Source organism: Crocodylus porosus, unplaced genomic scaffold (genome assembly GCF_001723895.1).
Source record: "Crocodylus porosus isolate Cpor-Errol unplaced genomic scaffold, CroPor_comp1, whole genome shotgun sequence".
Taxonomy (NCBI): domain Eukaryota; kingdom Metazoa; phylum Chordata; order Crocodylia; family Crocodylidae; genus Crocodylus; species Crocodylus porosus.
The window spans coordinates 1,347,946-1,373,332 of NW_017728947.1; the positions used below are offsets into that span (position 1 = coordinate 1,347,946).

At 43.1% G+C, this 25,387-nt stretch overlaps 1 protein-coding gene across 1 annotated transcript in view; it reads left to right on the top strand.

Moving 5' to 3' along the window:
* Window positions 1-13,134, top strand: part of TSPAN4 (tetraspanin 4) — a 367,592-nt gene extending 354,458 nt beyond the window's left edge. Inside the window, exons 5-7 of the mRNA XM_019551972.1 lie at window positions 1,770-1,901; window positions 4,853-4,936; window positions 8,614-13,134. Of these exons, the coding sequence (XP_019407517.1) occupies window positions 1,770-1,901; window positions 4,853-4,936; window positions 8,614-8,682 (285 nt within the window). The 3' untranslated portion in view covers window positions 8,683-13,134. The remainder of the gene's footprint in view (window positions 1-1,769; window positions 1,902-4,852; window positions 4,937-8,613) is intronic.
* The last annotated feature ends 12,253 nt before the right edge of the window (window positions 13,135-25,387 follow it).

Consider the following 25,387-nt stretch of genomic DNA (forward strand, 5'->3'; position numbering starts at 1 on the left):
CAAGGACACAGATAATTGAATTTTGGTTCCTGCAATCCGCATGATAAAGACTTAAGGCAGGTGAGGGGGAGAAACTGCAATTAGCATAATACAGAAAGGCTGTAGCAAGGCTGGGAAAGAAAAAGTCCTTGGCAGTATTTCTTTCTTATCAGATGCAAGATGCAAGCTGTGCATTTCTAACAATATTCTATTTCTAACAGGCAGACAAAGTTCTTTGGGTGAGTCTGATATCTTTTATTAGACCAACTGAAATAGTTGGAAAGGTTTTTTTTTAGCAAGTTTAAAAATCCTTTGTCAGGCTGAGGAAACCTCTGCAGTTGGTGTGTGCTCTTCCTGGACAGAATGAATGTTTTATTCATAGGCACTCAACTTAAAAACAGACACCACACCTATGGGCTTAGCACAGGAGGTGATGAATGGGCAATAAATGCAAGTGAGCCTTAGCTTATAACTGGTGTGGCCCAGGAAGGTACTAAGCCCCAGAGGGGAAAAGTAGCTAAGAGCCCTTCCTACTGTTAAACTTTATACATTGTCTTAATTGTCATCTCATTACCTAAACGTAATGAACCTTTCATTGTGGCATCAATTTCTCATTCATTCTGAGCTTCAGCTTTCATTCATTCTGCTTCAGTAATACCAGAGGCCTGTGCACATGACTTCATTTAGTGGCATCCAGCTGTGACATTACTGAAGAAATGAGGCCTGAGAAGAAGGGAAGAATAAACTTCAACTGAGGAACAAAGACTCCGGGGTAGAAAGCAGGGCAGGGTAGCATCTTCAAAGGACTATCTGGTTCAGAGAGGAATACACTTTAAAAGGCAACAGCCTAGCTTGTGGTCCATGCCCTGTTGTTGGCCTAAACATCTTTGTTCTTCAGTTAAAGTTTATTTTCCCCTTCTTCTCAGACCTGATTTCTTCAGTAATGTTACAGTTTGATGCCACTAAATGAAGTCACACTCACCCACAAGTCTTATGTCACTGAAGCAGAATCTATTAAAAACTGATGACTTCTGACTAACCTGGATAACCTCTCTCTACTCATAAAAGAATTTTACAGTTGATTAATGACTAACACAGGAAGACATTTGCTTCAGTAACTTGGGGCAGTTGTACACATGCACTTGTATAAGTAGTGAAATGCACGTCAGTGCTGCAAAAATGGTGGTGGTGGTGCGCTTTTGAACTAAAACACATCAGAGGTGCTTTGTTCAAAAGCACACCGCTGCCATTTTCTGTGTGCTGATACACATTTCACCACTTATACAGCTGCACTCACCCCAGCACAGTGCTGCTCAGCTCACATGCAGAATACACTCAATTAATAGAGTCTGCTCTGACTCACCAGATCTCTGGCACGTCCCTGCACAAAAATGTATGTGCATAAATGCCCATGGTGTCCAACTGTGACTCTGCCTGCTATCAACAGTCAGTACAGAATGCAGTCTCCTCACCACTCGGCATCTCAAGCTGCATCTAAGAGACAGGTATCTTGAACTCATGACTCCCAGCAGCAAAGGATAAAAGGCAAGAGGGCGGAAAACAATGAGAAGTTTTCATGTAGGTAATGGCAAGGACATAGCTGTCTATTAGCCTAATCCCAAAGCAAAATGATGCGGTAGGAATAAAACTATTTGTGCCTAGCAAGGTGTGTGAGAGGTTCTTCTTCCACTTCCTCCAGGTAAACATGTGGTATTATTTAATTAAAGATGTTCTTGTCTTTAAACCCTGGGGCATGCTCACAATGTCAACCTGGCTTTTTACTGTTCCAGTTCAGATGCTGTGGGGTTTCGAACTACACTGACTGGTTTGAAGTATACAATACTACACGGGTGCCAGACTCATGCTGCCTGGAATTTAGTGAGAACTGTGGACTTCATTCTCCAGGGACCTGGTGGAAAGCTGTGAGTAACTTTCTCTGTCAGCATCAAGGACAATTGCTGAACCCTTGTTTTAATTCAACTGACATAGAAATAGGGATGGAAAAGGGACTGACCATCCGCAGAGTTGTCAGAGACATATATGAGTTGCAATTCCAAAAACTTGTCAATAATAAAAGGACCTCAGAGTGCAACCAAGGCCCATAAGATCATCTTGTGCTGTGATGAAACCAGCATCTCAAATAGTGTTTTCCAGGGGCCTGAGGCTACTTATACAAGTGAACTGAGCTCTGGAGTTTGGGTGTACCAGTCCAGACACATGCCTTACTGGCCTTGTGAACAGAGGCATAAGATGACTAGGAACAGGATAATGCCTTTCAGTTGAGTGTCACACCTACAGAGGTGTACCAGGACACAGGCAAACCACAGACCTTAATGCGTATGCAGGCCCTGGTGCAGAATCCAATAGGAACAGGTTTGCATGGCATGGAGAGTCCCTAGGCATGATGACTGAAAGAGCTCCTGCCACGTTGTAATCTTAACAGGGGCCCTCATTATAGGCCCATTAAAGTCAACAAGACTTTCTACTGCCTTTAAGTGGTGGATCCAGGGGGTGCATTGGTGTATTTGTACCCACCCACCTTTGATTCCTGTTCCACCCAGAATTTAAAACCAACTGCCTGGCAGTAGCAGCAGCATTTGTAGTCAGGCAGTGCTAAAGTAGTCAATTGACTTCACGGTTCATTATAATCTACCTGATCCCTTCTCAACTCTTTTTTTCCATGCGTCTTAATGACCCTCTCTTCTTTTTAATGGTCTTGATATATCACAATCAAGCTATCCTTTGTTCTGCAGTTCAGCTATTTGTTAGCTGCTCCCCATAATGAAGCTCCTGTTTCACAGAGCTGCATATTGCTATAAGGAAGAGGAATTTGTTTTTGTTTCAATCTTAAATTGACTAATACAGCCATAGGCCTTGCATATTAGTAAAGCTTCTAGTTTATATTTAACTGGACAACTATATGTGTTGTTTTATATGTGATGATATACCATCACATATACAACACCCCAGCATCTGCATCCCCCTTTTCAAAATTTTAGAACAGCTTATGGTGGGCCTTATATCAGGCGCAGCATTTCAGAACCCAACACCGACTTCCGGGAACAGAAAGGAGTGAACACGAGCAATTCCCTTTAATGAAGCTGAAACCTTCATGGAATAACTTCTCCTTGCTCCTTCCTCTACTCTAGACCCCATATTAAGCTCTTTCCTGGGAATTTAGCTGGACCCTACCCTTCTCCTGAACAAGTCTTGGGACTTTTCTCCTATTGCATGTAGCTCTTGTGAAGGCCATAGGCAGGGGTTGCAACTGAGGAAGAAAAAGGGAGTTTGGACAGTTTAAGTTGTAGATATGAAACCCATCTTGCAGGTCACTTTCAGTGAACTTTCACAAGCATGGCTTTTTCTTTTATTGGAGTACCATAGGTATACAGGCTAACAGAGCTAAACTCTTTAGTCACGGCAGCAGATTTATATATATTGAAAAACCAACAGACTGAACATTTAACAGATGCATGGTCTCTCAGCTGTGGGGCTGGCAGAGAGTGAGTGTAACAGTCACTTTGGTGAAAGCCATGAGTAAGGACTCAGGACTTTCCCTTCTACAAACCAACCATATGTACTAAATCACTCTCTGTGTCATGTAAACGGCCAGCCAGCAGGGTTTGTAGAGAGTAGTGGCTGAGGAGGCTCCAGGGAATACAGGAAGCAGGGAGAAGCTCTTGGAGGATGCATTTGCACTGGAGAATTCTGATGGTTGCATAGATGCCTATGCCATGGAGCATTTCCTCTTGTAGCCTCCTTCTTCAGAAAGACATTGTTTAAAAGCACATACCCAGATGGCATTTGTGCTCTGGGGTGGAAACAGAATTGTACTTCAAGGCAAACCAGGAGAGAGAAAGAGAGAGAGGGATGTGCCCAATCAAGTGTGGGAGGGACTACCATTTTACTTAAATGCCCTGCATAATTTAGGCCCAACTCAGTGAGTCTTAACCAGGGTACCATATCTCCCTGGGGTGCTTTGATATCCTTTTAAGGGTACTGCAGGATGCCACACAATACTAGGGATGCAAACACCAGTGCATGATTCATCACATAAACCCTGAGATTTCAAAGAGGAATCTATAGTGTCACAACCATTCTGACCTGTCGTGGTCTTGAGTTTTTTGCAACAAAAACATTGCTCTGTTATTTTTCTGTCATCCAGAAATGAGTGGAAGTTAAGAGCTAGCATTTTCCAAGAGGAACCTTGATCTAAATAGGTTGAGAACCATGGGTCTAACAAAGCAGTATAGCTAAAGGGACCTTTTCTCTACTTGAGAAGAAACCATCTCACCAAAAAGTCTTAACCCTGGGAAAGATTTTAGGGCCAATTTTAAACTATAAATCCCCAAATAAAATTCAACTGTGATATAGCACTTTCCCTGCCACCTTGCTAAAAGCCTAATAGTAACTGAATGTTTGGTCTGTGAAGAAGTGAAGACATCTCATCATGGAGATACTTAACTGTTTTTCTTATACTACAACAATTCAGTCTTCTCACCTTTTCCCATATTCCCAGGTAAAGAGTAAGATTTTCTCCTTTAAGTTCCAAAATGTTGATGCTTAGCTTCTACATGGCAATAAAAGTGCTAGATATTTGCATGTGGTCACTTTATGGACTGGAGTTGCACTTTTACAGAGCAGCACTTTTTTATATGGCCTTCTGAATTGCCTGGCCTTCTGTGTCATTGCAATCAATTCAACACTGCAGAGGCTCCATCCAGGAACACACCACGTTTGTTACGATGCTGAAATGGCAGTCCAGGCTTTTTAACAGCTTGGTTTGACCTGTCTTATTCCTATCTGTGTCTTTGTATTCCCGGTGGACGGGAGTCCTACGTTTATAGCTAATGCAATGCTCTCTTGTTCCTAGCCTTGTTATGAAACGGTAAAAGTATGGCTCCAGGAAAACCTGCTCGCTGTGGGGATCTTTGGATTGTGCACAGCTTTGGTTCAGGTACTCTCTGATTTTTATTTCTTTGCCTGGGTAATGCCAGTTAGATTACTAAGGGCAGGAAGAGAACCTGGTGCCTGAAATATTTCTTTCCAGCATATTTTAATAATTTCCACATTTTACATGAAGCTCTATTAAACCTCTCTAGCTTTTTATTATAACCTAGAAATCAGAATCACATTGTCATAATAAAAGAACTGCATACAGGATGTGTAACAGCTCTGAGTATTTCACATGCAGTTTCGTTTAGCTAATGCACTAATTGGCATATTTATTTAATTAATACAATATTTACTTTTCTTTGTCACTCAGTATAGCTGGTAAAATTAGGCAGGTCGGTTTCATCTTCTGCTTCTATCCTAGCACAATAATAGGTTTAGTTTTGGGGGAGGGAGAGGCTGACACAAGGGAAGGTTCAAACTGAATGCATTTGAATTAAGGCTCTAGTCCCATAAATCCCTATCATGCACTTAATTTCAAATGAAGTGTATTTTTTTGGGGGGTGGGGGTTGCAGGATTAGGGCCTGCATTTGTATTTTAAATGTGATTTTGTTTGGAGGAGTAGCTATAAGTGAACAGAAATATGATGGCCTGTATTGAAGCCTATACTGTAGCTCAGTGGTGGCTAATCTTTTCGGCAGATGTGCCACAAATTAGCCCTGCATCCTCCCTGAGCGCTACTCTGATCTCTGCCTCATCTGATGCTCTGCTTTCTGCTCCCTACCATATCTGCCGCTATGCTGCCTGTCTCCTGCTCAGTCATCTGCATGTCCCACACAGAGGCTGCCCATACCACTTGTGGCACCTCTATTGCTGGTTGGCCACCCTTGCTGTGGCTCAAGTTATCATGGGAGCTTGTACAAATGTGCCATTTAATAGCACCAATAGTAGCAAAGCTGCAGCAGCATGGGTTTTAGCTTCCAAGTATATATCCAAGATCCCAAGTAGGCTCACGTAGACTGCACTAAAGCTCATGAAGCCACAGTGTTAGTGTCCAAGCTAGCTGGATTGAAGATATCTCAGGTCTGTCTTAATGAGCTGCAGTCACACATCAATTGCAGTGTAGACACACATTTAGTTTCTCCTTCTACATCTCATTCAGCATGTGAACTAAAAGTCTTATTTTTCTAAATTAACCGTACAGTTATAGCAGACCAATCTGGGGTTTTGTATGCCATAAAGTACATCAGCACCAGCCTGAGAGAGAGGCTAGAATCAGAACTTGGCTCATGGATGGTCTGCTGATAGAGTAGACAAAATAGCTTTTTAAATTTTGTATGTGATCGGCAGTTTATGGTCCCAGTTTGCAGATACCTAATGATTTGCTAGATTGGAAACCTGGGAATGGGAGGGGGGGCGGGCATTTACTTAGTAAACTAAGCAGATATGATCTTAGTGGGAGAAGTTTAGAGAGCAGATAAGTACAAGAAATAGCATAGTAGAGAGTGTTTGAGACTCCCTATCTAGGCTATTACTACACTTAAGAGGGTGAATGTTGGGTAAAAAAAGTAGCATTTAGGGAGTCTTTAAAAGATATATTAGAAATCCTGTGGACCATTACAGCATCCCCCCAAAAGACACTGATCATAGTTAAAGTATTTAAAAGCTCATTTTCTACATTTGATGAATTTTAATGACTCTTTTCCATTAGGAAACAATTTTAGACCATTTTTGAAAAGTCTGTTTGTATTTCTAGTAAATGTTATGAAATGCACAGAAAGCGCTTCAGAACTCAAAAGCTTTTGCCAAGGGGCTGTTTCCAGATGTGCTTTGTGATTGAACCTAATAGATGACGAAATGCTCGATCCATTGAGAGTTGATGGGACTGTCTCCATTTATGTTAGTGTGATTTGGATAAAGCCACAGTGAAACATGAAAGCCTTTTTTTATTTAAGGCTAGGACACTTAAAGTGAGAGTCTCATGAAAAGCAACCTTTTAAATATTACATAAAAGGACACGTACCATATGCAGAAGAAGAATCTTCTCAGTTGGGACACCCTAGGGCCTTCGTCTAGACAATTGCACAAATTAATTAAACTTTTGGGATTCTGTCGTACAGCCACCCTCCTAAGTATTCATTTTCTCGGTGTCAGGAAAAGGCCGGTGGTCTCTAATGGTTATTAAGGGGTGCCTCATTCAACAGAAGGCTCTTGGTATTAAAAGACAAACCCAAACCTGTGCTTTTAGTTCATTATGGATGGTAGAGAGATAAAGAGCCATATTGCATTTCACCTAAATATTATGCAACTTTGTTCCCATAGAGCCAAAAAACATAAAGTTACCCTATTGTTCAAGCACTATGAAAAAAAACCAATCTTTGTTGTGAATCACTATTCAGGCAGGGTACTATATAGTTTTTAAATGGCCAAATTAATCATTTTTAAAATACTGTATGAAGAAGTCTTAAACAATAAACATTTACCTAAACAATAACCCACAGCAAATGATTACAGCTCAGTTAGGGAAGAAAAGGCAATAGCAGTTAGCTCTTTTTTCAAAGTACTGAACAAAGGAAGGTGATTATCACATCCTCATTTTACTGAGGGATAAATGCAGAAAAAAGAGATGAAGTCAGTTATCCAAGGCAGCACAGCACATCCCTAGCAGAACTCAGTTCCCCTGACTCCCAGTGCAGAGAGACATCTGGCTGACCATACACTGCTTCTATTGGCAAGCCTCTTGAGTAATCTCAGTGCTTTGCTCAGACCTACAGGGAGTATCTATGTGCATTGTTCATGTTGCCAGCTCAGTCTTTTCCCATGATCTGTTCATGAAGCTGCATTGATAACATTACATGGAAAATAATGTGTGATCCTTAAGTTTGAGGATAAAAACATTGCCTCAGTACCTATCAGTCTGAGAGGCAAATACTGACCTGAAATTGCTGGGGGAGCAGGAGAATGATGCTGCTGTAAAGTAAATTCAATTCTGCTCAAGGGAGCTGCTTTTGCAGCCTCTCTCTTGTACCCTCACTGGTTCTCTTGAATGCTGAGTAATGAGGATTGTGGCAAAGGGGACCTGGGAACAGAATAAGGACAGAAGCCTGTGAGAACTGTAATATGCGATCATGTAATTAAAGACTGTATCATAATACATGGATACTGAGGGTGTGGGGGAGAAGGAAGGTTGTGGCAATGGTGATGCCCAAGAAGACAAAGAGTGGGGTGAGTGTGGTGCTGTCCTCACATCACTGACAGCCTGCCTGCTCTCCTTGGGGAAGAGGGACTGGGCAGGTGGTCAGTGACTGATGAACAGTGGTACCTGCCTCTATGGAGACAGCAGTGGTCTCTGTCACCACTTCCGTGGCAGCAGGGGATAAGCAGAACTGTAGATCCCAGAGTGGTCAAGAACAGCCCACTGTCATCCCCCTATGGCTCACTGAGCATGCTGAGCTCCCAGGCAGCACTGAATAACTGTCATGTATGCTCCCTTCCTCCCGTAACTGTGCACACATTACATATAGTACTACAGAGAGGTTCCTAGTTCAGCCAGTATGCGTGCACGTGTGTGTGCGCACGCATGATACAGTATAACTTCTATCCATAGTCTAAGTCACCTTAATTAATGGCATTTCTGAACTTTTGAGTACCTGATATGTAATATAAATAATGCTGTTCTAAGTTGCGGGGTTTTCTTTGTACTTCATCATGTTTTGATTTGGTTTTTTGGGTTTTTTTAGATTCTTGGACTGACATTTGCAATGACGATGTATTGTCAGGTGGTCAAGGCAGACACCTACTGTGCATAGAAACCAGTCCCAGTTTTCAGATTCTCCTCTAAAGGACACAGGAGAAAGCTCCTTCATGCTCATTCATCTGATCTTCCCCCTTCTCCCCATGTAATATAAACTGTGTATAATCCTATTTCTCTGAAGATTTTGTGAATCACCCTAGCTTTATGGAGAGAGGAAGAAAAGAAAGAGTCCGTGTTTGGACTGGCATAGGCAGGAGGAAATATCTTTATCATTCAAGAAAAGAGATGCTCCAGTATTGGGTCCTTTACATGGATTATGGCAAGACTGAAATGGCCACTTAAGAGGAACTGATTTGCAAGCTGATGTAAGAAAAGACTGTGAACAGTAACGAGAGCTTGGTGAATCCAGCAAGATTTCCTTCCCAGATATTGTGGTCCAGAATTGGGGAGAATGAAGACTCTCCAGCATGGAAATATTCTTCAGTGTGGGAAGAGAGGGAACAGAGTTGCTAGCATTGAATGGAATTGTCATTTTACTACAGCTTGCCTTTGTGTGCAGCTAAATACCCAAGCAACCGGCCTGGCTCCAGAGTATCTTCAAAAGCCTATGTGACCAGGAGCAGATCTTCTTTCTGCAGAAGCGTGTTTTATTTTAAAGGAGTGTTTTTAATCTTGTGTGCTGTGAAGTCAGGTGTTAATCAATCAGAATCTGTGCTATGAGATCTGGCTGGCAAGGGAAAAGTCTTATTGGACATGGTTGCACTTACTAATTCTCACAGATACATAACAGCTGGTATATGTGTAATGTCAATTTAGGCACATGTATCATTGTGGTGGGAGAAAAAATAAGCCAGCATCTAATAGAAGAGGGGAGCTTTCTGCCCGTTTTACATTCCAAGTGAAATAATGCAGTATTATTTCTTGGAGGAGACACAATCATTTATACCTCTGGGAAACAAGCAATTATGTTCAGCTGTATCTTCATCTCAGTAAACAACTTGTGAGTGGGCTTTCTCTGTCACTCTGCTATGTTTTTACTTTTTATCATTCCTGTGTCAAGTTAGTCTGCCCGAAAATATCACTCATTTCCACACATGAAGATCCATAAAGAGCTGTCAGCTGTTTCTTCAATGAATGTTACCACTTCATTAATTTACTCTGGGATAATATCATCCCATCAGTATGATAGGGATCTCCATATTGCATGCTGCTCAGTTTGCTTAGCCTTATCATGGCTTCAGGTGCTTCCACGCTTACCTGCTTGTTTGTAACAGCTAAGGCCATTTTGTCCCCACTTGGAATTGGCAGCAGCTTGAGGTTCTAATGTTCAAGCCTCTTTTCCCCAGGGGAGCATGGTAGGAACATTTGGCCCTTCTGGAATTTGCAAAACCAGAAGCAAAGTCGTGACTCAACTCCTCTTCACAGGAAAACAAAAAGTCAACAGCTGTCTAATTTTATTTCATGTTTTTCCCCGTTGTAATAACTGGAGTGAATCAGAGTAGCACCTCTAGAGTGAAATTTCAGTAGGGTGCAAGAAAATTTTTTAGCCAGCAAGCTTCTACCACAGGCAGTCCCCTGCACCCTGTCAACCTTACGGCACTGTACAGTGGTGTTCACTAAGGCAGCCTTGAGTTACTAACTCCTTAGTGCCATGCTTCAGTTTGGTCTGGGTGACCAGACAGTAGGCATTCGTTTTCAAGGAGTGCTAGTCCACCCTGCACCCTTCCTGGCTGGAAACCTTTTGCTACCTCCTGCTCACAGGCTGAGGGTAGTGGCAGAATCATGGAACCAGTGCAAAAGCAACTCCATGTTGCTGAGGCCAACTGATGGAGCAAAGGGGGCACTTGCAGTGAATCTGCAGCAAGGGCAAGAGAAGCAGGGAAGGCCTTTGGAAAGGGCTGTGTGTAGAGAACTAGGTCACTTGCTTTCCTTTCCAGTGAATGAGAAGAATCAAGGACGAGGATGCTGTGAAGTCATGCACTGTATGTTGGCTAAGGAGCTCTCTGGTGTCTCATTCACACACATCAGCTCATTCTGTCAGATTGCTTGCCAAGGCACCTTCCACAAAGGTATATGGTGGTGTACAGGGTGTTTTTTGTTTTTTTTAAATAACTGCTTGTTTCTCTCTTTTTCCTGGGGGAAAAAAGTAAATTAAGTAGTGATTTTTTTGCCTTGTCTGCACAAAGGCAGTTTTCAGGAGAGCATTTATCGTCACTGGGGGATCCTGCTGGAAGATTAAACAGCTCTTAGGGGCCCACTTTCAGGTTCATAACTAAGAAAAAACTCAATTCAAGAAAAAGGAAGCCAGTGTGCACCCCATTATATTGCAGGAGGGTGGATGAGGCCCTGAGCTTGCCAGATGGGTAAATGTCTCTCCATATCCAGATTTATTTTTCCTGAGTAACTGCAATGGCAGTTTCTGTGTATCCCTGTTTTGTTTTCAGTGGAGAGGTATGCGATGTCCTGACCATTGAAGTTAGTGGCTATTCTTTCCTATCTCAGAAACATGGTCCATAACCCCATATTCTAACTGTATCTCTAAGCAAAGCAGAGAGGAATTTAGATGCAGCAGTGCCACAGCCAGCCCTGAAAAAGATCAAGCACTCAATTGCTAGTTTGTTTCTACATTTATTTAAACAGCAGTGGATTTTTTTTTGAGCATTTCTCTTTTTCCTCTTCCCCCTGACCCCTGACTTTTTTTACACCTGGAGAAATTACTCCAAAATCAGACATACAATTAGCAGGGGTTCTTGCCACAGTTCATTACAACAGTTGTACTCACAGGTGTTCCTGCTGACAGCTCTGGGTTCCCATCTCTGAGGAGCAGAATAATGGAGTGATGAAGACATTAATAAAACATGGATTTTAAAAAGATAAAAGATAGACAAGGCTATTTGTAGAGATCCCTCCCATTAATAATTAATGTGCAGGCAGCAGGCCCGATGGCTCAGCGGAGAAGAGTGTACCTTTTTGTGGCAGAACTACTCTCAACTTCCCGCATGATGGTCTCAGAAGTAGTGAGGCCAACCCATCGCCTCCTATGAATTCCCTAATCATGCTGCCAAACTCTTAAAAAAGATTGCTGCTTTTAGTCAAGCCTATGGAAGGAACAGCCATAAAATAACAGGAGGCTGGGTAACTTCTTTTGATTCTGGTTAATTGTTTGCCACAGTTTGTCGTAAACTGTCACTCTGACTATTCGTTTCCTCCAAGATAAGGCACCTGGGTATGAGAAATTCTCTTCAAAACCCAAGTGATTGGAGCAGCTCAAAGCAATGAAGGTGTTAAAAACCCAGTTGGGTTGCTGTTAATAGCTATTTGTTTGAACAGGCTCTCCCAGCACAGTAACACTGCCAACTTAAGTGCTAGGGTGGATCTGGGTAGCTAGTTCCAAATGTACTGTCTTTGTATACTGTTACTGACTTTTCCACAGGGCACCAGACAGATGGGACAGCTCTTTCAAGCACTACCGACACAATCCCATTTTGACCCACTGCCCCATGTTGCAGACAGCAATGCAATTAAGAACCTCAGATTTTTTTTAAAATCCTACATAAGTGAGCTTATTTGATGATAGGGCTCTAACATAAAACAACACAGATTGTAAAAGACATATCCTTTTAAGTCAAGTAACTTTAGACTAAATAGGTCCAGAATAATCACTTGTAATACAGTATAGTAGACTGTAACATATGTATGCAGAGCAGCACAGAAGAAATCATTCCAGTGTCTCTTCAGTGTTTTATAACATTTTCTACGACATTGTTTCAAATCACTCACATTTCCTTTTATTTACATAGAGATGAAGGCTTGTTACAATTAAAGACAGGACCAATGCAACCAAATACAGAAAAGATGTCCCTAAGTCAAGGCCACAAGGCCAAGTGTGGTCCTGCTGACACTGAAACCAGAATTTGGTTTTGTTTCACTTTGGTATACTTTTGGCTTTGTTTTCTTCATAACAGTCTATTTACACATAACAGTATGTGTTTTATTTCCGGTACAGCAGCTGTCAGTAGCAGCCATGTTTTATTGCCTGTACAAAGACTGCTTAACTTTACATCTTATAGCACAGAATCAGTAACATTCACTTCAGTTTCAGTTCCATGCATGTTATTACCCGCTTGCTTCCCCGTTCCAAAAAACCCCCCCATATCATGATTTTTCTTGAATCCAGCAATATAATTATCATTTGGATCTATTCATGGATAATGTACAATAAGGATGAGACTGAATTTCACAGAAGTTGTATGACAATATATTATCTAGTGTCTGTAATATGGTTGCTACATAAAAGACTCAAAAATGAATTAAAGATTGTACAAATGCATTCCAGTGGTTTGTGGCTCCCAGCCCTATCCATCCTATGTTGCTAAATAAAGACAAGGCTTCTAGCTAGACAGAAGGAAGTGCCCAGAGTGGAAACAGTTGAAAGCCTTTGGCCAACCTAATAGCTTCCTATCTGTCCTGTGAATGTGGCACCATGAGTAGGCAATGGAGAAAAAAAATCGCTGTAGTGTTGTTCTTTAAACTAGTTTAACTCTTATCCTTAATCCAAGAGGATTCACAGTAGATTTGATTGATCTTTATACAGACTGTATTGGACTATTCATAGTAACAATGTGAGTCAAATCTTGCCACAAGAAATTTTATTCACAGTTCCATTGTGAATTCAATCTGACTGACATCTGTACCTTATCATGTTGGACAGTTCTCCCTGGTTACTTGGTTTTACATCACAGCAAGAAGATTGATATGATCTTGTGAACCCTATGGAGAACAGCGCTTAAAATATACATTTATTTTTTAAAAGTTATTAAATATTCTTTAAGATTTACAACTGAATGTCTTTTGTATTCTTTATAACGTACATGCATATACTGTATTTTTAAGTGTGTGTATACATACCAAGAGATGTGTATGTATACAACACGTGTGCACATACACAGACTCACTCATCCATTAGGGCTGTGTGAAGTTTTGGTTGCTAATTCCATTTGGAGGAGATTCGGCCTGATTCAGTGGCCAAATCTCTGAATCCGAACTGAATCAGGAGACTCTTTAACCTCTCTGAATCAAACTGGAAACCTCTGAATCGATTCAGAGAGATTTGGAAAGATTCAATGATTTGGACATAGACACAGCTTTAAATGTTTTTTCTACATACCTTTAGGTACCAGGCAGCTTGTGAACACTGCAATGCTAGGGCGCATGGAGCATCCCACAGGAGTGCAGGGGCGTCTCACTTGGCACACTTGGCAGCAGACCTGGAAGTCACCTGGAAGTGGAAGCGAACTAGAAGCACCTGGGTGAAAGCACCTGGAAGTGACCTCCCCCGTCCCCGGCTCAGTGACTGGTGCCTCCTGGGTCTGGGGGGGCACCCGGGGTCCTCCCGTGGCTGAGTGCTGAGCTGGGGGAGGGGGTGCCATGCACTCAGTGGCGGACCTGGAAGTGGAACAGAAGTCCTTCCGGTCCACTGCCAGGTTCGCTCCTGAGCACGCAGGGTGGGGCCCCTGCACTCCTGTGGGACGCTCCATCCACCCCACCATCACAGCATTCACAAGCCGTACCTGGTTTCTCGAGGTATGTAGAAAAAACATTTAAAACTGTGCCTGTGGCCGAATCGCTGATTCTCCAAATCAGCACTGAATCTCGGGACAGTGATCTGAATCAACTAATTGAACCACTGTCCCCAGTTCAGGCTGCATTCAAATCTGAATCAAATACAGCCCTTCTCACACACCCCTATTACACATGTGCATGTACACACACACACATATTATGCAATAAAAACTGCATGGCATTCTTCACTTCTGTCATTTCCCAGACCCTACCTTGAATTTTAATCTACACTTCTTTGTTCTCAGGTGAATGCATAGTGTTTTTTCTTGCTTAAGGAACCTGAGAGGTAATATTATAGATTTTGCTGACTAATATTCCTTAAAAAGTGTATCTCAATTTATTGCTGATAGAGCAAAAAGAAAAATATATACACTGATATGAATCTTTTATTGTCTTTTTATTTTGCCTGATTTAAGTTTAGTAGGACTTCAATACATAATTGTTAATTTTGTAAACAAAAGGAAAAATAGTAGCTTGGATTCAAGGAATAAAGAGAAGACACAGATAAACCTTGTGCATTTGTTTGTTAAACCAGAACATAGGAATTGTTCCAGCAAATCAAAAATTGAAGTCCATATATTCAGGTCTCCTGCCTGAGGTCCTGCAGTAAAGCTCATTCCACCCTATTTGCTATTTCTGTATAGGGACACTTTTGCTGGTATAACTGTATCTAATCTAGGGGTTCCTGTTGCACAGCTACATCAGTTAGGGATCTCACCTCTTCATATGCCTGCCCAGCACAGCTATGCTGACAAGTATGTAGTGCAGGCAGGCTTGGCCTGGGAGCAAACTAAATGTTTCAGAAGAAGTTGTGAGAAATCTTCTTTTGGACAATGCTGTCCTTATTTGAAAGTTTCAATGGCTGGTTTATGCCCAGACATGGGAAGGTTTATATCCTCCAGAAATTTTCTTTACTCTACCAGATACTCCACTGGAGATTATTTAGCCATGACAAGTTCTAATATTTTTTTTGGAAGTTAACAAAGCTGTTGACATCAGTGCTGTCTCCTAATTCTCATTATGCATTATTATAAACTTGTTGCCTTTTCATGCCACTCAGTTCTAGGCTTTGGAAACTCCCATCTCATAGGCACCTTACAGTCCCCTTGCATTTAAAACCTAATCTGTCGTCCTTAGCTATTACTGAGGTAATAGAGCATCCTATTGATTTGGGGAATTGTCTCGTGTTTCAAAATCCCTATTATGTCAAGTATCTCCTCCCCCGCCAGCTATTCCAGTTCATTGATTTTTGCTATGAAACTTAGGTTAGCATAGGTGTTTCTGATTTAATCAGCTCTGTATGCATTTTTCCACCTGCCATCCTGCTACTTTTATTAAATGTGCCTTTTACTGTAACCTTCCCCCGTCTACAGCTCTCATCTAATCCTAGCCCAGTCCTTTGCTAGCAGATCTATTTACCTTTTCCTGCCAATGCCTCTGCTAAGGGTCACCTTGTCTGACCCTATATTAACTTGGGCTCAGGGTCTTTAAATCAACTAAAATATGTCATGTTTCCTTGAAAAGGACTCTACACATTAAACTCCTGGAACCCAGGCTATTACTTATGCTTACTGCTGGAAGCCTACATCCAATTGGCTGTTAAAAGTAAAAATGACATTAGAGATGTTATCACAATTCCTAATAGTTATTTCTCACCATGGAGATGCCTACATGCACTGACTCTCCTGACAGTCTCTTCCCAGAGGCGGTCTGAGGTGGCAGTAGAGTGACTAGGTAAGATTTAATGATAGAGAAGAGAGCAAAGGAAACTGCAAGATAGGTATGTCCATAGCACTTGACTTTCACCAGCGTTAAGGTTCCTCTTTCTAAAACATTCTTAGGATTGTGGTAACTTAAAAATATACTCATACAATATGCATAAAATACTCATAAAACTTAAAAATACTCATAAAACTCATAAAATACTTATAAAACTTAAAAATATACTCATACGTTTGATTCAACATGAAGGGAGAAATCCCCTCCACACAGACCTATTTTTACACTGTATTTTTCAAATATAGATATGATCATTAATAGACATTTATTTAAGTTAACCTCATGACATTATTAGTCTGATATTACTCTTCTGCTGATTTGCCAGTTATATTCTCTAAGCTTACCAAGTTGGACTGAGGTCATACTACTTTTATCATGGCAATGGCACATGCTAACTGGTGTCTGATATTCAAGGCGCATGAAACATCTCTTTGTATATCAACACTACTGGTTAAGTATATAACTTTTACAAACTACCTGGCAATACTGGATTTCACCTACAGCTGCCATGACATATGTGAAAAGACTAAACAAATACAACACAAACAGCCTATATATTGCACTGGGTAATTTTTCCAACAGATGTGAAAGAACACCCAAAATGTAGGTCTTTAGAGTAAAAATACAAGGCATAAATAACAGAATCCAGATTTTTTTAATTGCTTGACTTGTAGAAGAACCATGTTATCAGATCATTGCATTCCAGATGCAATTCGAAGGTTGCTTTTTTTGGTTCACAGACCATACATACATGCCATTCTTATATCCTGTTTTTCTTGCCCATTGCCATGTTTTCTTGTTGAATAAGCATTTCCATATAAAACCAATAGAGGTTATTCTATTGAGTAGAAACCCTCCTAGATGAAAAGCTTAGGTTGTACTCCCTTCTATAAGCAGAGAGTTGGCCATTCATTAAGATTAATCTCACCAATACCTGCATCCATGAAAATTGCAATATAGTCACCAATTCCCTTTAATATATGCAGCATCATTGGGGAAGTGGTTTGTCAGTAAAGTGGTTCCCCCCATCAACCCACAAGTATCCCTTCTTTCTGCAGGAATGGTTGGTACTGTAAGTGGCTAAGTAGAACTTCTTCTGTTATGGTGCTTTGTGGAGACTTTCCTGTATTTGGGGATAAAGGAATGAATTGTGAATGGAATCCTTGTTCAATATCTCTTCTGTTCTTCTGGAACTGTTAGTATGTGACTTTCTTCAAATGACAGCCAACAAAAAATATAACTGTATATAATTACACACACACACACACACACACATACACAAACAAAATAGGTTTTTGTACAAGATACAACATAAAAAAAAAGAGAATGTTAAAATGTATTGTTGTTTCTGTATTTATTTTTCCACACTGATAGTGATAAAAGCTTTAGGTGTAAAAGCACTCATTCTGGAGATACTGACAACTGTGACAGAAATAAAGAGATTTCAGGAACTGGCTTGTGAGTCTATTCAGATGTGCCTTGTCTGGCTTTTCCACAAACATACTGTTTCAAAATTACTGCCCATCCTCCTATGCCATTTCCTTCACACCAGTGAGGCCATCTAGTAACCATGGGCCCCACCTGGCCTACCTTGAATGATCTCACTTCCTGCTGATTATAAATTAAGTGTTGAATATTGCTAACTAGGATCAATGCTTACCTTCCTCATCAGAGATTAACAGAATAGGCACCCTCTGGTCAACTGCGTAAGCTGCCCTTCTACTGTATCATCTATATTTGCAATTAACCTGTTTGGAAATTATATCACGGCTTGCATAATCAGCATCTGGGATAAAGAAAAGCTGAAAACCACCACAGATCAGATAGGCGTTCACCCTCCCCACCTTGCTTTTTTGTTTCACATGCCTCCACGCATGCATTTGGGATGGTGTTCCTATCACCAGGTTGTGCTTTTGGCCACACAACTTGTAGCAATAAAAGGATTCTGCAAAGAAAGCAGTTTTCATCTGGCTTTCAAGTTGTCAAGTTATTGATTTTTTTTTTCCTCAGAGGGTTTAACCCCATTAACAGAATCAATTAAGATAGAGTGGCCACAAGTACTTCAGGAGAAAAAAGAGAGATAAGAAAGAGGGCCAGCTCTTTAATGCTGTCAAAGTTTCTAGTGCTTTCTTGGAAATCCACCATCAATTCTAGGAGCATTCAGGACAGATGATTTATGACAGCACAAGTCACAAAGAGGTTTCCTATATCCCCTGAGGAGCTACACATTTCCCACTCACTACCTCCACTCCTGTGACAAATTCAACTTTAAATTTTAAAGGTTGGTACCAGGGAAGCAGAGAAACTATAGGTGAATCAGAGGGCATTTAAATCCATTTGAGGAGACATTAGACACAGCTCTCTGAACTATAAGCTCAGCTGCATGCTTTCGGCATACAGCTATGCTAGAAGGAGAAAACCCTGAAATTCTCCCCAGATGTCATGGCTAAGAAATGCTTGGGCTATATTCGTAACAGCTGAACTTGCTATATTGCTTTGGCTTGTCAAAACACAGAGATGGGCTGTGCAAAATGACTGTTTCGATTCCGTTTTGGATTCAGCCGTTTTGGAGGACAGTGATTTGTTTTGGTATTTTGGATCACTGTCCTGTTTTGTTTCGGCCAACTCTGTTTTGGAGATTTGGGTTTGCCAAATCTCCGCTGAATCTCTTTCAGAAAGGCTGCAAGGGAAGCTTTGCACAGTCCTACCCAGCCAGGTGGGGCTTGGGGCCGGGGGTTGCAGGACCCCCAGTGGGGAGCAGGATGGGGCCATGGGTAGCTTATCCAGGGGAGGGGGAGCGCTGCTGCCCTCTGTGCAGGCAAGGAGATCCCCACGCAAATCTCTGATTCCTGTCAGGCTGGGTTGTGGGGCAGGGAAGCAGCACAGAGTGGCAAGCAAGCCTGCTCGTCTCTGCTACGTAACCTGGCTCCACAGGGAGCAGAGATCTGTGCCAGGGTCTCCTCCCCACTTCTGCCTGCCCTGTGTAGCCCTGGATCTCTGCTCCCTGCAGAGCCAGGTTGCGTGGCAGGGACCAACACTGCTTTACCATGCAACCTGGCTCTGCATTGAGCAGAGATCCACGCCGGGGTCTCCTCACTGCTGCTGCCTGCCCTGTACAGCCCCGCATTGCCAGGGCAGCATGGGGGGGCAGCAGAGGTGAGGAGACCCCTGACATGGATCTTTGCTCCCTGCAGAGCTGAGTTGCGCAGCAAGGCAGCAGTGTACACCTGTTTCCCTGCAAGCCTGACTTGAAACTCTGAAAGTTTCTGAAACATTTTGGATGCCACATTTCATTTTGGAGATGTTTTTGATCTTTCCATTTCAATTCAGATTCGGTGTTTTGGGCACCAAAATGGCCTGAAACATCTCTGAAATGAAACAGCTGCCAAAATTTCACACTGCCCTAGCGCATATGTGTTTTAGAAGCTGATGAAACCTAACCAGAGCAGCAGCGCCTGTACAGTTAGGCCTTGTATCTAACCTGTGTTTATCTAACCTCGTGTGCTGTTTCTTCCTACTGCTTTGAATGTGAAAAGGCACCAAGTTCAGTGAAGTGGTTTAAGCACAATACATCTTAAGGGGCACATCTGTGAAGCAGACAGGTTGGTAAACAAGTACATTCCTTTTTATTGTAAAGTCTGAACTGAGGGTTCAAAAAAGACTCTATGCTGGGCTACATGAGCCATAGTAGGGATTATCCTTGAATTGAGGGATTGCCACCACCACCATCGATGATGCTGGGCTGCAATGGTAACTCAGGAATCCTTAAAGCCAAGATCCTGATCTCTTTCTGTGCTATAGAGATGGGGAAGGGAAGCAAGGCATTGGATAAGAGCTGTTAAAAAAAGAGTATATAGGGAGAGGATGGGTGAGGTAGATATAGGGTGCAACTTGTTCATTAATGGACCCTAGTCACTGTGCTTTAATACTTGGTTAACCAAGTACTAAATCAATGCACAGTAACTCATGCTATTGCTCAGTAGTGCTGGCACACAGGTTTTTAGTGACGCTAATTATTGCACAGTAGGCTAATACTACTGCGTAGTAGCATATTAGCACAGTTTTTCCCTGGCACACTTGTGCAGTGTTATTAAGCTACTGTGCAGTTAGTGTCTCATGTAGATGTCCCCAGAAAGTAGAAAGGCAAGGAGAAGAACAAAATGGTACCCAAGAGAAAAGACAGTAATGGGAGAAAGGGCAAGATGAAGCAAAGAAAATAGACATCTGCCATCGGAGGTGGTTCAAGCACCTACATTGAACACCTTCAAGAGTAAATTGGGTGCTTATCTTGCTCGGATCCTATGACCCTACCTGGCTTCCTGCCCGTCGGGTGGGGGGGGCTGGACTTGATGAACTTCCGAGGTCCCTTCCAGCCCTAATGTCTATGTCTATGACAGCGGATGCAGAAGTGGCATAATGGCAGGATGAGGGAAAGAAGTAGCAGAGTGAGTTCAGACAAGTGTGTGGAAAGGGAATGCTGTAAGGTGGGGCACCCGTGCTGGAGGGTCAATGGTTAAGAGGAGTGATAGTATATCACAGAGAGTGCTAACTGGAAAGGAGTGGTGGTACATGTGGGAGGTTTCTAGTCAGAAGAGAGAGGGAGACCAGATGGGCAAAATAACCAAACAGGTGCTACTGGGGAGGATGGAAATGTAAGAGGGAAGGACAGGAAGAACAAACTTCTCAGCACTGGTGCCCTCAAACCTGCCATGGTTTTTTAAATCTTTGGTAAACTCAAGAATGGCAGGTCCCTTAGGCTTAATGCAGAAGCACTCCTCCCATTCTGCACCATACGCACATTCTGGCATCTGAACATCCTCTAATTCAGAACCACTCAATGTCAAGAGCAGTGATACGTTCTGGGAAGTGCCCTGGTATGCTAGTATTGCAGTCCAAAACAACTAATCCTTTGCTTGCAGCTGGCAACTCATAAGGTGCAATCAAACATGACTTGCAACAGAAGCATGCAACATCTTTCTGGCAAAAGTTATACACCATGTCTATGGTGTACCTATAAAAGGCTCTGCACAAAAACATCAGCTGCAACATCGCTTCTTCCGTCCACTCTATTCTCTTTCTGCTGCAACTTCTTTGGTATCCTCTTCACCTTAATCTAAGACTGATGTCCCAGTCTGTTCTACAATGCACAGATGACAGAAATGGTTACCAAAAAGTCAAGGGCACAGAACTTTTACAGGTCTTATTGTCCACACATGACTAGTGTTTCCACAGCCAGACAAAGATTTGTGTTAAAGAGAATGGGATCTAGGGAGCAATGAGCATGACTGGGTGTAAGTTAAGTATGAGGGGAAACTATTGGGCTACAAAACATTTCAGAGAATAAAATGCATGAGAGAGACAGCCCTGTCATGGGTTCACACGCATGCATGAAGTACAGGGATCTTGCAAGCTAAGGGTTGTTATCAGCAACATAAGCACTATTATAAAGCATACTAGCCAGTTGCCCGTCATGAATGATGGAGTGTTTAAGGGAGTGTTTGCATGCCCCCCCAACCCCAGCTCACTCTTCAGGGCTGGCCATGTAAACAGTTCCTCTGCCGCTGCCACCTCCTCCTCCGGCCTTTGGCATGGTGGATCCCTCCCCCCTGCTTCTGCCTCCACCTCCTCCTGTGGAGCAGCAGGGCTTCTCCCACAGAGGAGGTGGGGGTGGCAACTCCCTCCCCTCCCCCTGCCTGCCTCCTCCCACAGAGCAGCAGGGCTTCCCTCATCTGGAGGTGGTGGCAGTGGTGGCTCCCTCCCCCGCACCTGCCTACCCACCTCTGCCTCCTCCCGTGGAGCAGTGGGGCTTTCCTCCGCCTGAGTGGGGGCAATAGCAGTGGCAGCTCCTGCTCCCCCCACTTGCCCACCTCAGCCTCTGTCTCCTCCCACAGAGCAGTGACGCTTCCCTCTGCCTGAAGCGGCAGTGGCGGTGCCTTGCTTTCCCTTGCATGCCCACCTGCCTGCCTCTGCCTCCTTCTGCGGAGCAGCAGGGCTTCCCTCCACCTGAGGAGGCGGTGGTAGTGGCAGCTCCTCCCTCCCCCTGCCCTCCCACCTCTGCCTCCTCCCATGGAGCAACAGGGCTTCCCTCTGCCTGAGACGGCAGCGGTGGCTCCCTCCTCCCCACCCACCTGCCTCCCACTTCACCTTCTCCAGCCTCCCTGCCTGAGGTGGCAGCAGCTCCCTCCTTGCCTGAGGAGGCAGAGCCCCCCCACAGCCGTTCACTGCCAGCCCTCTGGGAGGCACATGCGCAGTTACCCAAAAGTGTTACGGACAGACAGACACACAGACAGACAGACGAAGACCTTTATCATATTAGAATAAGACTTCAGTCAGTCCATCTGATCTATTAATGACTGGTTGAGCACATTAGGCCCCTTCTACATTATACAACTAACTGGTTAATTGTGCAATTACTTTAAACTGGCTACAGGTGCAAAGTAACTATCACTGTATAAAAAGGTCCATCCAGCTATAAAGTTAGAGCTGGGAAATGTGTAATAACTTTATAGCTGGTTTCTATCAAGCTTTAATTTGCACGTGTAGCTTCTCCTCCCCCACCTCCCCACTTCTGGGAGCCCCACTAGCTAAAGAGGCTTCCACTTGCCAGGGTTCACTATGCACTGTAGTGACTGCGGGTCCTTGAACTGACAGGACTGCCTGTCCTAGCAGTCCCCCATGCCTACTGTGGACTCTCAGCTCCAGCAGTGCCCCAGAGAGTCTGGTCTTTGTTGGTGCAGTGGGAACCTGATCCCAGACTCCCACTGTTGCAGCAACAAGCTGTAATTGAATCTGATGCTAGATCCCAGAGCCACACCTTCTGCCATGCACATGTGGCATGGCAGGAGGCACGGCTGTGTTGATTACACATCAGATCCTATTACACCTTTACTTGAATGTCTAGAAGAGCCCTTCAATTCTCATGTATAGCAGCAGGTGTTGCAGCATGTAACAGAACAACGGGTTGATATTCTTGTCACTAGTCCTGAAGGCTCAAGCTTATTCCATTTTCATTTCGTGAGCTCTCACTGACAATGACAATGGGCCTGCCTACTTTATAGCACAGGAAAGGTGAAGTGGAAGTTAAACTGAAAGGAGATAATCCCTGGAAATATGTGCTTGTACTCCCCCCTGCTGTAAGAGGGGCATTTTGCATAATAGTAAGTTCTCTTAAAAAAACCCCCAAACACAGTGAAATAGTTTGACATTGTTCATACAAAGGGATCCTGAAATGCATCTTATTGGGTGCATCTACACGTGACACTACGTCACTGTAGCAATGCGCTATGCTACAAGTGACCAGCAGCTACTTTGCTGTAGCTATATGCTCCCCTGGTATGGTGCACTGCTGCAGCAAAGTAGCTGCTAAAAATAACTGTGCACCATGTATATGGTGCAGTATGGGCTGTTAACTGAACTGTGACTTAGTACTTCCTTTTGCCAAAAAGGAAGTACTACATGACAGCGCAATAACAATGTCGCCATAGTGACACGTGTAGATACATCTATTGTAACCACATTGATACCATCCGGGGGCTGGTATCGTTTGAGACAGAGAAAAAGTTATGACACTAGACTAGATAAGTGAACTGAAATGCACCATAGAATTTCAGGGAATAAAAAAGGGGACACATTTTAAAAGGCAAGTTAAAACTCATCTTCATGCTCAAGGCCACTTTGACTTGGTTATTGGGGGCACAAATCTCTCAGTTTAACTTCATTTTCATTTTAGCTTTGCCTTCACCTTTAATATTTCCACACAGCAACGGCTGCTCATTTTAACGTGTCAGCAAGTTCGCAAGTCAGGAAAGAAAAGTTGCTCATCTCTACTCTGCAACTCCTTTAGGTCTCAGCAAAATCGTTCCTGTGACAATCAGCTAATACAAAGAGAAAGTACATGAGGTGAAGGTCTAAACATACAGACATACCTAGGAGGAATCCAAACACCCATACCCAAGGTGCTCCAAAGAAACCATACCAGTCTGGAAAGTTGTAGCGACGTTTCGGTCATGCCTTAAACGCAGTTGCTGGAGCGGAGGAAGTGATGATTCCCTGAGGGGACTTCAGAGCCACAATGCCTAAGCATATTTGAAGCTTATCATTCAGGGTTTTTAAATCCATAGTTATGTTCCCATTAATCCAGTGAGCTGCCAGCCCAATCTCACACTGGCAGACTCACTTTCTTTCTAACAATAGAGCTTATTAAATATTAAGGACTTAATCTTAAGTACTTCTGTACGACTGAAAAATCCTAAATAGTGCGAAGAAGATGAACATTTTCCAACTAACCTCTCTCCCACCAAAAAAAAAGATCTTTTTGCGAGAGATTAGATAATGGCAAACTTCTCTGAACTAAGAGGAAGGCTGGGTAATTAATCCATTGAAAAGCAGCTGCTGTGTTGCCATAGCCCAGTCTGTCTAGATGCAGTGCCCACTGACAGGCATCTGAAGGACAAAAGTTCACAAGTCTCTTGTCTCGGAAATACCAGCTCTTTAGTTGGACAGAGCCTCACAGTTGGAACCACGCGCATTAATGGTGATGGGAGCTCTTGGACGAGAACGAGAGAGAAATTGCTTGGTACAGAATCCAGGGAACAGTGGCAGGTCTGATGATTCTTCAGCACTACCCTGTTATTATACTGTGCCAGCGTCCCGTTGAGATAATGTATGATTTATAAGCAAAGAGAAACTCATGTGCATATGCTGAATTTATATTTCTATATTTAATGTAGTCCACTGGGGAAGCTCCTGAAATTGAGCTCTTTTTCCCCAACTACCAACGGAGAAGAAAAAAATGTCAGCCATATATTTTACATTCCTCTCTGTTTTTCTAACCAGCTCCTTTCAAATCTAGCAGGAGTCTGAGATGACTGGGGAAAGAAGGCGCTGAGAAGATTTTTGGCTTCTCTCAGTGTTAACTGTTGTTGCTGCTTGATCTGACAGTGAACGCCTTGGTCCAGGGGGAAGTGCCAGCCTCAGAGGTGGGACCCTTTGCTGAATCTCCTTGGAATTGTTTCACAGAAAGTTGCTTGGGTTTAGCCCAAAACAGAGTGTGTATTTGTGGCCCCTATGTCAACAGACCTGCAGAAATCCACAGAGCCGGGCCTGTGCCTCCAGCCTCCCAGGCTAGCACTGTTCCCAATATGAGCTCCTTGCACTGGCTCTTCCTCCCAAATGCCTTAGTTCTTCAACTTCATAGTTTCAGTTTCTAGGGTCGGAAGGGACCTGAGCAGATCATCGAGTCCGACCCCCTGCCTTGGCAGGAAAAAGTACTGGAGTCAAACGACCCCAGCAAGGTGTACATCTAGCCTCCCCTTAAAGACCCCCAGGGTAGGAGCCAGCACCACTTCTCTTGGAAGTTG